Below are 15,611 nucleotides of genomic sequence, written 5' to 3' on the forward strand. Positions count from 1 at the left end.
GCCCTGAATATAAAAGAGGAGGCAGATTTGACCATCCTAGCAAGAAGTAAAATGTGATAAACATCTCCTGATAGTCTCAAAAAATTTTGCAAATCCAAAGATTTACCAATTGAACATTCAGTCTTTCGGTCATCAGTCATAGCCTAGGAATCGTAATGCATTGCCTCCTTCCAAGTGCTTCCATTACCAATATGGGACTATTTGGTTTGTCGTTCGATAGATCCTATTTAGCAGAGCATGTGTAAAGAATTAGCTCCATTTGAACCATTTTAATTATATGATTTTAGGGCCATGATGTTGAAACAGTTTATGTTCATAAATTCAATGGGGCTGATTAGTTGTTTGATTGTACCCGCAAGCGTCCATACTTGCCCTATCTTTGAGCATACACTTACAGAGTTGGTTAATTATCTAACTATGATCATTAAATCAAAAGGTGTTCTCTTAATGACATTGTGTATACAATTCCTTGTCAAGGAGGATAAATTGAAAGTGTAAGCATTTAGCGAGGTTGAAGCACAGTCACAGTCACATTATTTACAGATAAAAGTCCCTCACCAGAGGATGATAGATCTTCACTCTTGTGAGTTGTTTTTGAAATAAATGCAGGCCGTTTAGGAAAAGGAAGAGTAGAGTTATTACCCAACATGAAAATAATAGTCAACATGGTAGGTCGATCTGTTACAGATTCTTGGACACATAAGAGCCCAATTTGGATGTGGCTCAATACTTCATCTGTAGGGTATGACTTTTCTAGTGACGGATCGATTATATCTAAGGCTTTGCCTTCTTCCCATAGGTTCCAAACCTGATAATTTTACCATTATTAGCTTACTGTAAAGAATGAAAAAAAAAAAAAAGGTAATGCAACACACGTTCAACTCACTTACATTTCCAACTAAGCTTATGGATGGACCTTCCCGATAATAGGTGCTATTTTTTCTCCCAGTAATAATCTCTAACAACAAAACTCCGAAGCTATAGACATCGGATTTTGTTGAAAATAACCCTTCCATCGCATACTCAGGTGACATGTAACCACTGCAATAGCAAATAAAAGAAACTATTAAAACATATTAACTAATACATTTCTTTGGCATCTCAAACATAACACTTACTATGTTCCAACTACTCGATTTGTGTTTCCTTCCATTTGATTTCCTCGAAATATTCTAACCAAGCCAAAATCTGAAATTTTTGGAAACATTTTGGCATCGAGTAGAACATTGCTTGCTTTTAGATCTCTGTGTATGATTCTTAATCTAGAGTCCTCATGAAGATATAAGATTCCTCGAGCAATTCCAACAATAATTTCAAAGCGTTTCCTCCAATCTAACAATGACTTCTTTGTTTCATCTGGCCCAAAGATATATAAAATATCAATCATTAAAACAATATTAGGATATACCAATAATGATTTTTATTAGGCAAATAACTTCTCCAAGTGATTATGCAAGAACCTTAGAAGATTAAAGAAATGGAAATGGCAAAAAATAAATGGTACATACCGAAAATGAAAGAGTCTAAACTTTTGTTTGATAAGTACTCATAGACTAACATATTCTCTTCTTCTGTAATGCAACAACCCAAAAGCCTCACAAGATTTACGTGTTGGAGTTTTGCAATAAGTGTCGCTTCATTCTTAAATTCTTCTTTTCCTTGTCCCGAATCCTTTGATAAATTTTTCACAACTATTTCTTGTCCATTAGATAGCTGACCCTAATAATCGTCATGTAGAATTAGCTTATTCATAGTTAGGAAAATTCAGCTTAGCGTAATGTTTGTGCAATAAAAGAAAGTCCAACAATTTTAGTAGTCATCACAGATTTGAGAATGACTGACTACCTTATAAACTGAGCCAAAACCACCACATCCAAGTTCGTTCTTAGAAGAGAAATTATTTGTGGCTGCAGCTATGGTGTTCAGATCAAAGAATTGTAATTCAAAATTTGTTCTACTTTCATCATGCTCCTTAGCTCCTGGAGAGTCTTGCAGCCATGTAACACTAGGTCTCGAATTATACAACATTTTGTTTTGTCTTCGTCTTCCTGTCATGGATGTATAACAATAAATAATGTTATTTTGATTGTGGGGGAATATAAATGGGAAAAAAAATTAAGAAATAATACAATTCCTTAATACCGTGAAAGCAAGGAAAAAAGACTCAACCCAAGATTAATTCACTGGCTAACTAAGCTTAAAAATGTTTGGTTTTTCATATTAATCTCTTCATGTTAATCCATGCCCAAGACACAAACATTGGATAGAAGGCTTAAATGAGCCATAAGAATTTTTGTTTGATTACCTTTCATCTTCTTCCTTAAGAACCAAAATGTGGAGACCAATAGAATCATAATCACAGTAGCCCCCACCACCAAAATTGCCATCATCCCCTTCTTCGCAAGGAAACCTTTTGATTGCTTTTGATTTTCAGCTAAAAAAATACACGAAAAAAAAAACATCATAAATGATCTCATAAATCTGGGAGAGAAATCATTCATGATTCCTGACAATTAAAAGCTAGCATACCTAGAGTGATGGCATCCATGTTGGCGTGAGCTGTCTAATGAGATAAGTATAGAAATCTGTTTATGTAAATCCCATACTTCAAGGGATGGCCTTATTTTTTGCCGCAAGATATGTATAGGCTAGAATAGGTTCCTTTGCTCTGAATCTATATAGTATTGTATTCAACACACAAGGAAAGAGAAGAAAAAAGACTACCTTTTAACATGGTATCAGAGCACGTCCCTAGGACCTCTGCTCAGCCACTATGACCAGAAAAAAACTCCGTAAGACCCACCTGGTATCATCTTCATCTTCCTAGTCAATTTCCAGCGCTGCTTCCCTCTGATTCCTGCTACCTCACAGTGCTCCAGCCGGTTATCCGTTAATATACAGCAAATCTTGTCAAACCAGAACCGACAGACTCCATGGCGGAATCTAGAGACATAACACAACCTCTCATTCCCCAGACCGATTCCATCCTTAGCGATCTAACTACAAGAATGACCGAGGTCCTGACTAGAGCCCAGACCTCCCCTCAACCTCTGCTTGCTGATTCGTCAACTACTCCGATCGGTATCAAGTTGGAAGGATCCAACTATGCCTTATGGTCCCAGGTTGTCGAGATGTATATCTCTGGCAAGGACAAGCTGGGATATATCAATGGAGATTCTCCTCAGCCTCCAGAAACCGATCCTTCATTCAGGAGATGGCGCACCAAAAACGCCATTGTCAAGGGATGGCTGATCAATTCGATGGACCCTTCCTTGATTGCCAATTTTATCCGATTCCCAACTGCAAAACAGGTTTGGGATTCTGTTGCTATAACCTATTTTGATGGGACAGACACGTCTCAAGTCTATGATCTCCGACGTCGGGTTACTCGTATGAAGTAGGCGGGTGGATCCATTGAAAAATACTACAACGACCTTCAAGGGCTGTGGCGAGAAATCAATTTTTGTCGTCCTAACCCGATGGAGTGTGCTATTGACATACAGAAATACAATTCCATTCTACAGGAAGATTGAGTTTATACTTTCCTTGATGGACTAGATGACAGATTGGATAAAACTGGGAGTGATGTTCTACAAATTAAACCATTCCCTACGGTGGAACAGGCCTATGCATTTGTCCGTAGGGAAGAGGTCAGGTAGACCGTGATGATCTCGGGTGCAGATACTCCTCTAGGAGCAGTTATGGCTTCCAAAGGGATCAAGGCCAGCCATCACTAGATGCCACTGAAACCTGGAGCTCTTTCCCTAAGCAGCGGGAAATCCAACTCCTCATCCAAAACTAAACCACCATTTGACGGCATGAAGTGTACCCATTGCTGCAACTCCAAACACACCCGTGACACCTGCTTCAAACTGCATGGATATCCAGATTGGTGGAATGACCTTCAAGCACGAAAAAAAGGGGAAATCATTGCTAATGATAACCACACTGGGAGAGCTGCTGTGGTTACCTGTGATGCTTCGTTATCCCTCATTCCTCAAGCTGAATCTTCACATGATTCAGGTACTTCGAGTAAGGCATTTCATATCTCTAGTCACAAGGATGATGAGGACTGGATTCTCGACTCTGGGGCTACAAACCATATGACATTTGATTCAAAGGATTTCTCTAATACAACTCAGCTGAGACAGAGCTGTGTTGCAAATGCTAATGGGGTCACCTATCCAGTTAGAGGGGCTAGAACAGTGACTTTATCTCATTCCCTTTCATTATCTAATACATTACTTATACCCTCTCTTTCAAATAGACTGATGTCTGTAAGCCAAGTTACTTCAGATCTTAATTGTGTGGTATTGATGTATTCTACTTTTTGCCTTCTTCAGGATATTCTCACCAAGGAGATAATTGGGCGTGGTACTAAGAGGGGGGGGGGGGGGTGGGTTATACTATGTGGATGCCTTCAGTTTGGGAAGAGCAAATCACATGCACCACAAGGTTGGTAACAAGGAGAGACAGATTTGGTTATGGCATCATCGACTTGGGCATCCATCATTTGGGTATTTGAAGCACTTATTACCTGGGTTATTTTCAAATGTAACACATTTAGATTTTAAATGTGATACTTGTATCTTAGCCAAAAGTCATAGGGCTTCTTATCCCATGAGCATGCATAAAAGTATGATTCCTTTTGATTTAATACATTCCGATGTTTGGGGACCTTCACTAGTAACTACGTCTTCTGGTCATCGTTGGTTTGTAATATTTGTTGATGATTGCACACGAATGACATGGCTTTACCTCCTAAAACACAAAGATGAAGTATTTTCTATTTTTCAATCATTTCATGCCATGGTTCAGACACAATTCTCTACAAGAATTAAGATCCTTCGTTCTGACAATGGAGGGGAATATGTTAATCAACAATTCCAGACATACTTCAACAACCATGGTATTCTCCATGAAACCTCATGTTCACAAACCCCACAACAGAATGGTATTGCTGAAAGGAAAAATAGGCATATCTTAGAAACTGCCTGTGCTCTATTGATCAATGCACATGTGCTGAATAGATACTGGAGTGATGCTGTTACCACAGCCGTGTATCTACTGAACCGTATGCCCACCAAAGTCTTACAATTTCAGACTCCACTAAAGGTGCTTTCTTATCATGTCTCCTTACCGGCTGTTTTGATGATTCCTCCCCGAATTTTTGGTTGTGTTGCTTTTGTTCACCTCCATAAAAATCAACGAACTAAGTTGGACCCATGTGCTGTCTGGTGTTTATTCTTGGGGTATGAAGTACATAAAAAGGGATACAGATGCTACGATCCCATTGCTAAAAGAACCTACATTACCATGGATGTCACCTTCCTTGAATCTGAATTTTTTTTTTCACCGATATCCAATTCCCCTCTTCAGGGAGAGATCTATGGTGAAGAACGGAATTGGTCTGATGTTGAAGTGTTAGACGTTGGTGACAATCCAACACATCCGAATGATGACAACGACATGGTTGAACATGATCCTGTACCTGAACCTCTGAGAACTGAAGCTGAACCAGTACCTGAATCATCGAAAGATGCAGAATCTGATGTATTCCCTCACTCTTTAGTACCCAACGACCCTCCTACTGAGAATATTCCTAAGGTAAGCTCTTCTACCACACCTTTACAAACTAATGCTATAGATACATCTGCGGGTTATGTTCTACCTTTCAGACACAATTGAGGCAAGCCTCCAAATCGATACTCCCCAGACATAGAAGAACGACGATCCAAGTATCCAATAGCCAATTATGTGTCTACACAAAGATTATCTGAACCTCTTAGAGCTTTTGCACATACACTCTCCTCATGTCAGATTCCGAGTAGGGTTGAAGAAGCTTTCTCGGATCCGAAATGGGCTCAAGCTATAAAAGAAGAATTGGAGGCGTTGCAGAAAAATAATACATGGGTTTTGAGTGTGTTGCCGGAAGGGAGGAAGACAGTGGGGTGCAAGTGGATTTTTTCTATTAAATATAAAGCAGATGGGTCGATTGATCGATACAAGGCAAGGTTGGTAGCAAAGGGTTATACACAGAAACATGGTATAGATTATCAGGAAACTTTCTCACCTGTAGCAAAACTAAAAACTATTAGAGTTCTGTTATCTCTTGCAGCAAACTTAGATTGGCCATTGCACCAACTTGACGTAAAAAATGCCTTCCTCCATGGCGATCTTGAAGAGGAGATTTACATGGATATTCCACCAGGCTACACTGCTACATCAAAGGCAAAGATCGCATGTAGGTTACAACGAGCATTGTATGGACTAAAGCAATCACCTCGAGCATGGTTTGGCAGGTTGAGTTCGACAATGAGGAAATATGGATTTCAACAAAGCAACTCTGACCACACTCTCTTCCTAAAACATCGATTGGGAAAAATAACAGCCCTCATAGTCTATGAAGACGACATGATAATTACAGGGGATAATGTAGAAGAAATATCCAGGCTTCAAGATCAATTGTCAACTGAGTTTGAGATGAAGAACTTGGGGGGGCTTAAATATTTTTTGGGCATTGAAGTGGCAAGGTCAAGACAAGGCATATTTCTTTCCCAAAGGAAATATATACTAGACTTGCTGGCAGAGGTGGGATTACTAGAGTGTAAGCCTGCTGATATTCCAATTGTCCAAAATCATAAACTTGGAGAATATGTAGACCAGGTACCGCGGACAAACAGATGTATCAACGGTTAGTGGGTAAACTCATCTATTTATCTCATACTCGGCCAGACATTGCTTATGCTGTGAGTGTAGTGAGTCAATTCATGCACTGGTCGATTGAAGACCATATGGATGCTGTAATGCGAATACTTCGTTATTTGAAGTCCTTTCCAGGGAAAGGGCTTATGTTCTCAAAGAATGGTCATTTGAAGGTTGCTGGCTACACAGATGCGGACTGGGCAGGGAACATCACAGACAGGAAATCCACTGCTGGGTACTTTACTTTTGTGGGAGGCAACCTAGTTACATGGAGGAACAAGAAACAGAAAGTAGTTGCCCTGTCTAGTGCTAAAGTTGAATTTTGGGGAATGGTCAAGGGAATGTGTGAGCTCATTTGGCTGAAAAAACTGCTAGCTGAGATCGGTGTTGCTCCTAGTTCCGAAATGAACTTGTTCTGTGATAACACAGCGGCCATTGCTATCTCCCACAATCCGGTTCAACATGATCGCACTAAGCACGTTGAGGTGGATCAGAACTTCATCAAACAAAACCTTGAAGAAAAGATTATTTAGCTTCCATTTGTCAAATCAGAAGACCAGTTGGTTGATGTACTCACAAAAGCAGTGTCTGCAAGGAATTTCTACAACTCACTTGACAACTTGGGCATAAAAGATATCTATGCACCAACTTGAGGGGGAGTGTTGGCGTGAGCTGTCTAATGAGATAAGTATAGAAATCTGTTTATGTAAATCCCATACTTCAAGGGATGGCCTTATTTTTTGCCGCAAGATATGTATAGGCTAGAATAGGTTCCTTTGCTTCGAATCTATATAGTATTGTATTCAACACACAAGGAAAGAGAAGAAAAAAGACTACCTTTTAACAATCCACACGCACATATAAATCTTCGCCCCCTTCAGGAAACACTCTTGTATCCACCAAATCCCCATGCCAAGACAAGCATCCACTCCCACTTCCACTCACATTTGCAGCCGCGTATCCACTGCAAGAACACTCCTTCAGGCACCCCTCTCTACACGTTTCCAAGCTCATGTTCATGTTCACACGTGCCACCGATGTATCTGGGGGCTTCGCACCTTCCATCTTCACAAACCCTTCCCCGTTCCCGCACACCTTCGCTCCTTCCTTCCTCAGGCATCCCGCTGAGCCGTCTTTCAAGAACCAGTCACGCGGCGACTTGGGCTCGAACCCCGTCAGGCACGTGCACTCAAACTCGGTGCGGCTGTTATCGCAGTTGCTGTTCGGTCCGCACCGGCCGTACCTGTCGCACCGATCCCTTGGGCATGTATAGAAGCTGAACCATTTGCCTTCCGTTTCCTGCCACGTGTATCGCTGGAGATAACCGTCGAGCTCGACCGTCATCCTCGAGAGAACCGACGCATTGGCCATGACAAACATATAAGAGATTTCATCTTGATTGTTCAGAAAGCTAGTATTGATTATCATATTGTGCATCATCGTTGGCACACCGCTCCACCGGAGACCATTCCAGTGACCGGTTCTCCATAGCCGCTCTGAACCCTGGTACAGACACAGTTGAGGAGACTTACTGGCGTTAATCTCGAACGAGTTTTTCCCGGTTCCTGGGTCGGTTGGGGACTTCCAAGAAGTTAGGAACCTGTTAAAACTGGCTCTCCGATCCAGTACGAGTTTCATGTGGGGAATCAAATTATCTGTGGGATAATCAAAGCCTTGCCACACAACCCTCTTGTCACCGTTTTGGATCAAGACTAGGTTTCCGGTATCTAACAGCTGAGCCATAGTAGGGTTCACTGATGAGATGGAAACGTCTGTGGACCATACATGAGTGTTTCCGCGGTGCAAAAGGAGGTGTTCAGAAGTGTTGATGGAGAGGACTCCGGAGGTATCATTGATAGGATGGTCTCTATTAAGAACCCATACAACGGTTTGTTCACGAATTGTGTTGTACCAAACTCCAATATATCGGAGTGTAGAATTCCGTGGACTGAAGAAGCCAAGAGCAAACCTGGACTCTTTAGAGACTAGAAGGTCACCATCTCTGAAGGGCTGGTTAGGAGTTATGGTGTTAGTGGAGCTGCAAAGTGGGAGCATAAGGAATAGAAGCAAGTACTGAAGAAACATCTTTACAGGATGCATATGTGACTTCATGATAAAGTGGTGACTTCCGTGTTACCGATGCTGAGCGCTGGTGGAAGAGACAGAGCAAGTCTACAACACAAAAACTAACGAGGCATACCATGAAGGAACGAGTGGAGCAAATGACAAAAGCTTTAGACAGAGTTGCATTTGTACTATCTCCACGCCACATTTATGAATTGGACAAAGTTGCAGTTGCATTAAACCTATCATAGCATTGATCACTTCAAAATTGCACCAACCCAACTGTTAAACTTCAATTTTGATGCATGAATTGAACTGGCGAGCGGCGACTACATGACGGAGCTTAATGATAAAAAGTAAGGGTCAAAAGTGACAATGATATCTACCTAAAATTGAATCGATTTAAGATATTTGAAGGGAGGATGAAAGCATTACTTAAAGAGGTGTTTGGCAATGGCCAATTGCTCAAATTGTTCCTGCTATATTTGGTGCATTTGCCGTCTCCCATGCGAAGATGAGGCTGGTGCTAGCCTACTCGATGCCAAGTCAAGGGAAAAAAGGACCCACTTAATTATTGATTAATGCTTATGGATTCTATTGACCACATTGAAACTTATATCGACGTATACGACGTAATCACCCATGGAGTTGGTCAAGTCAATGTTATTTTACGTTTTCACCTGTTTTTAGGACGTCAAAAAATCAAGACCACAATTAAATCCTTCATTGTTAAATGTCAATATGGCTTTTCAAGTTTGCAAGCTTATGAATATTATTTCTCAAATTTCCAATATTTGTTTAAAATAAAATTATATTATATTTCTATATGTGCTATTAAAAAATATAAATTTTCTCTTACATTTAATGATATATTTTCAATAATTTGATATTTAGTAAATAATTATTTATTTATTTATTAATAATACTCATGATTTAAAATATTTAAAATTTATAAATAAAAAATTTTATTTTTCAAAATAAGTAATAAAAAAAGTTAATATATATATAAACAAACCTAGGATAAAATATCTTTATTTTCTTTTTTATTTTATATATTATACTAATTTAAAATGGTACCTAAAATATGGTGAATATTGTGAAATATCCCTCAGCATCAGCTACCTTGGAACTGTTAGTTAAGTAGTAGCAACATTAAAAGAAGTACAAGAACAGGCTGTCTTATCTAGGCCTTGTGCCAAGAGATCAGTTCATGATCAGATAGGAATGGGTTCGTTTAATTCGCAATAATAAATAGAAAAAGATTGGGCCAAGGATGGAGCAGCTATGGGCTGAAAGAAACAGGTCAAGAACCATTAGCAGATGCTGCAGAAACAAATCATCAAGAAGTTGAGATCATTCCAGGGGACAGTATTTTAAACTTTTTACACTACAACCTTTGTATCTCATTCTTGACATGGAGGAAGCTGATGTTAGACTGTGTGGTTCTTCTCAATATTTTACGTTATTGCTGCCTTTGGACAAAAACCAGAAAAGAGAGAGAGAGAACTTTAATGATATTTGCGTACGCTACCTCTGGTAGGCAAAATAATTAATTTTTACAACTTATCAGAGCTTGAGCAATCAGCAAGCTTCAAAACAAGCTTCCTACACTTGATGTTGATGGGAACTCACCATTATTACATGCTAATTTTCAAAATAAATGCAGGTGGCTTAGGAGAAGGAAGATTAGGGTTGTTACCGAAGAACATGGTAGGTAGTTGGCATTCTTGCACAGATAAGAGCCCAATTTGGATGCATGTCGGCACTTCATCCATCTGCAGGATCTGACTTTTCTAATAAAGGATCAATCATATCCAAAGCTTTGCCTTCTCTACATAAGTTACAAACCTGAATTTATTTTTTTATAGCATCAGCTTACAGTGAAGAAGAAGTAAGCTATAAGAAATTCAGTTAACTCACATGTCCAGCCAAGTTCAAGGAGGGATTATCATGGTAGTGAGCATTAATTGTTTTTTCTCCCAAAATAATTTCTAATAGGAAAACCTCCAAAGCTATAAACTTCATATTTTATTGAAAATAACCCTTCCATTACTTACTCAGATGACACAAAAGTTATATATAGCTGCTGCAGTGACAAATAAAACAAACTGGAAAGATTTGTTCAATGTTGTGTTTTGACATTTGGTGCATGACACTAACCATGTTCCAACCTCACCAGATTTGTGTTTCCTTCTATTTGGTTCCCTCCAAATCTTTTAGCCATACCAAAATCTATCTGAAATTTTTGGAATCATTTCAGTATATAGTAGAATATTAATTGCTTGCTTTTATATCGCTATGTATGGTTTAAGTCTTGATGAAGATATAACCCTATATTTGGTTATTGGAAGATTTGACGAAAAATGTAAGGGATAGAAAACACTAAACAAAAAGTGAAAAAAAATAAAAAATAGTTTTTTCTCTTCTATATAAAGATTAAATAATTTAAAAATACGTTAATTTATTACTCATTTGAATTATATTTAAAATTTTATAATATTTTCTATAATAAGTTAAACAAGAGGGAATCATTTTCTTATAATTTTGTTTCATATTATTTTCAAGAAACCAAACATAACTTAAAAGTCCTTAAGAAATTTCAACAATAATTTTGAAATTTTTTATCCAATCTAAATTTGACATTTTTGTCTCATCAAAACAAAAAATATGAAAGTTTACATGTTAAACTACAGGTTTTCTAAAGGTTTAAACAAATTATATTTTTTTCTAAAAGCTTCTACTTATAAGATTTGAGTTCGTAAGCTATATTATGGTTTTTAATACCCTTCCTCGCGTGTGACCCCCAACAGGGAAACAACTACAAATTGGAAAATAAATATACAATGAGATTTGAATACATGATCTCACACCAAATGAGACTCTGACACCATATTAAAATACTATTATATAGTTTTAATGTAAAACAAATTTTCCATGTGATAACAGTGAGATCACAAGCAAAAGAGATGAAGAGATTTAGAAATTGTCAAATTTTTTTTTTTTTTTTTAAAAAAAGATAGGATGAAAATAAAAGAGTTCAAACTATTGTTCAATAAGTATTCTTAGACTAACATCTTTATCTTCTCCTTATATGCAACAACCTAAGAACTTCACAGGATCCTTATATTCATGTTTTCTTATATTCTTCTACTCCTTATCTTGAATTCCTTGATAATTTAGAATTTACACTATTTACACTTCACTCGTTTGTTCTTGGGGACTAATTCTTTGAGGCATGTAGCAATAAAACTCAAATTATAACACTTTTTGTTGTCTTTCTTCCCTTGTGCCCCGCCTCGAAGTAATGTTGTCTCTTTAATTATTCTTTTAACACTCATTGTCACTCATTTGTCAATGAGATTGGAAAAAAAGTAAAGAAAAAAGAAAAGAAAATCTTACCATTAGTCAGTACTAAAAACCAACCAAATTAGGGATGCCCTGAGGTCCTTAAACTAAACCAATTTTCATCTTAAAGTTATGAATATGTTGGCTCTCACTCTCCCAACCTAACTCGATGATAGTATAATCAATTGGATTGTCCAACTATACCCAAGGTCAATCAACTTTTCGCTCTCTAAAGTCTTCGTAATTATCATTTCTAAAAAAAAAATTCATTTCCTAATGATATTTTCCCCCTTGATTCACGTAATCAATTCTTAACTTTGAATTTCAGATGTCTTGGATCTGAAGTCATACCTTGTAGTCGACACCCATGTTCGAGCATCTACAGTATTTGATAGATCAAAAGTAGAAATCTGATGAAGAATGTACTGAAAATTTGTAAAATTATTTGCAATAAAGATGCTCATATACTAAACATCCATCTACTGCCAAATTTGATATCATGTGCCATGCCCAAAATAGAAAAACTTCTTTTCATTTATTGACTATTTCAGGAATCAATACAACACTAAGATGCCTTATGGTAAAGGCAACCAACGATCCAAAATTCAAATGGGCATATTTTCCAATTGTCACTCACTACTTGATAAGAAAAGTGAATAGCCCTAGTAATTCATTTTAGGAACCACGAGTATGCCTTGAATTTAAAAGAGAAAGTAGATTTGATCATCCTAGCAAAAGGAAAATATGATAAATGCCTCGTGATAGTCTCCAATTATTTTCAAAATTTGAAGATTTACCAATTGAACATTCAGTCTTTCCATCATTAGGCATAGCATAAGAACCAACGCATTGCTTCATTCTAAGCTCTTCCATTACCCATATGGAACTATTTGAACTATTAGCTCCATTTGAACCATTTTAATTATATGATTTTAGGGCCTTAATGTTGAGAGCTAATCATACTTAATCGATTATTTGACTATACCTACAAGCTTCCATTCTTGCCCTATCTTTGAGCATACACTTACAGAGTTGATAATTATCTAACTATGATCACTAAATCAAAAGGTGTTCTCTTTGTCATAGTGTATACAATTCATTGTCTTGGAGGATAAACTTACAACATGTGAGAGTGTAAGCATTTAGCGAGGTTGAAGCAAAGTCATGGTCACATCATTTATAGAGAAAATTCCTTCACCATAAGATGATAGGTCTTGCCCCCTATGAGTTGTTTTTGACATAAATGCAATCCGTTTAGGAAAATGAAGAGAAGAGTTGTTACCAAACATGAAAATAATTGTCAACATGGTAGGTCGATCTGTTGTAGATTTTTGCACACATAAGAGCCCAATTTGGATGCATCTCAATACTTCATCTACAGGGTATGACTTCTCAAGTGACAGATCGATTATATCCAAGGCTTTGTCTTCTTCCCATAGGATCCAAAACTATGAATTTTATCATTATTAACTTACTATAAAGAATGAAAAGAAAAAAGTAATGCAACACACATTCAATTCATTCACATTTCCAACTAAGTTAATGGATTGTCATGATAATAAGTGCTATTTTTTCTTCTAGTAACAATCTCTAACAACAAAACTCCAAAGTTATAGACATTAGATTTTGTTGAAAATAACCCTTCCATCGTATACTCAGGTGATATGTAACCACTGTAATAGAAAATAAAGAAACTATTAAAACATATTAACTATTATGTTTCTTTGGCATATCAAACATGACACTTACTATGTTCCAACTACTCGATTTGTGTTTCCTTCCATTTGTTTTCCTCCAAATATTCTAGCCATGCCAAAATCTGAAAATTATGGAAGCATTTCAACATCTAGTAGAACATTGCTTGCTTTTAGATCTCTATGTATGACTCTTAATCTAGAGTCCTCATAAAGATATAAGATTCCTTGAGCAATTCCCATAATAATTTCAAAGCGTTTTCTCCAATCTAACACTGACTTTTTTTTTTCATCTAGCCCAAAAATATATAAAATGTCAATCAATAAAACAATGTTAGGATATACTAATAATGATTTTTATTAGGCAAATAACTTCTCCAAGTGATTATGCAAGAACCTTAGAAGATTAAAGAAATGGAAATGATAGAAAAGAAATGGTACATACTAAAAATGAAAAAGTTCAAACTTTTGTTTGGCAAGGACTCATAAACGAACATCTTCTCTTTTCCTTGAATGCAACAACCCAAAAGCCTCACAACATTTATGTGTTGGAGTTTAGCAATAAGTGTTACTTCATTCTTAAATTCTTTTTTTCCTTGTCCCAAATCCTTTGATAATCTTTTCATAGTTATTTCTTGTCCATTAGATAGTTGACCCTGATAATCATCATGTAGAATTATTTTATGGAAAATTCAGCTTAGTGTGATACTTGAGCAATGAAAGAAAGTCCAACAATTTCAATATTCATCACAAATTTGAGAATGGCTAACTACCTTATAAATTGAGCCAAAACCCCACATCCAAGTTCGTTCTTAGAAGAGAAATTATTTGTGGCTGCAACTATGGTCTTCATATCAAAGAATTGTAATTCAGAATTGGTTGTACTTTCTTCATGCTCCTTAGCTCCTAGAGAGTCTTGCAGCCATGTAGCACCAAGTCTCAGATTATACAACATTTTGTTTTGTCTTCCTTTCCTTGTCATGGAAGTATAACAATAAATAATGCTTCTTTGATTGTGGGGAAAATAGATGGGAAAAAAATTAAGAATATAATTCCTTAATACCTTGAAAGCAAGAAAAAAAAAAAAATACATTCAACCCCATATTAAAGGCATGTTTGGGAACTGGTTTTGAAAATAGTTTTTTGTTTTCTAGAACAAAAAACATAGAAAAGGTGTTTGACAACTAAAAATTATTTTATGACTTTTTCACTTGTTTTCTGATAATTGTTTTAAGAAATAATTATACAAACATATAAAATGATTAAAAATAAAATACTAGATATAAAAATTATTTTTAAAACATATTTAAAAATATTAAAAACAAGATAAAAACATTTTAGGTTTCCAAATATACTTTTATTCTACAAGAATCAGAGAATAGTTTTCAAAAACTGTTCTCAAAAACTATTTTTCAGGATTGTTTTTTAAAACGGTTACCAAACCATAGTTTTAAAAGGCTTGCTTAAAGCACGCTTAGGCTCAAAGCACAACCACTCCCTAGCTATAGCACATTGCTTGCCAAGACATGTGCCTTGTTGAAGCGGCGTGCCTTGTCTATTTTACTTTTCATTTTTAAACACTTTTATTCTTGAAATTTCTAATTGTATATTAAAATCTACATAATTTTATTACTTTTTTTTGAATGCTTCTTTTAAAATAATAAATTTTTTATTGAGTGGATTGAGTTTTGTATCATATTTTATAAAATTGATATGCATACTAGGTTAGGTTTCACTTCACTCATGTGCGTGCTTTGTGTTGTGCCTTGTGCCTAAGCTATAGGATACTTTTGTGCCTTAGGT

At 36.7% G+C, this 15,611-nt stretch overlaps 1 protein-coding gene across 1 annotated transcript; it reads right to left on the minus strand.

The window, feature by feature from the left end:
- Nucleotides 1-399: 399 nt before the first annotated feature.
- Nucleotides 400-8,959, minus strand: LOC100855046 (G-type lectin S-receptor-like serine/threonine-protein kinase At1g11410). Its single transcript, XM_059740412.1, is given in 9 exon segments — nt 400-808; nt 891-1,041; nt 1,119-1,356; nt 1,509-1,719; nt 1,846-1,988; nt 2,306-2,315; nt 2,376-2,434; nt 3,014-3,020; nt 7,540-8,959. Coding segments are annotated over 9 exon segments (2,403 nt in total). The 5' UTR covers nt 8,818-8,959; the 3' UTR covers nt 400-502.
- Between the last annotated feature and the right edge of the window lie 6,652 nt (nt 8,960-15,611).

Source organism: Vitis vinifera, chromosome 10 (assembly GCF_030704535.1).
Source record: "Vitis vinifera cultivar Pinot Noir 40024 chromosome 10, ASM3070453v1".
Classification (NCBI taxonomy): Eukaryota; Viridiplantae; Streptophyta; class Magnoliopsida; order Vitales; family Vitaceae; genus Vitis; species Vitis vinifera.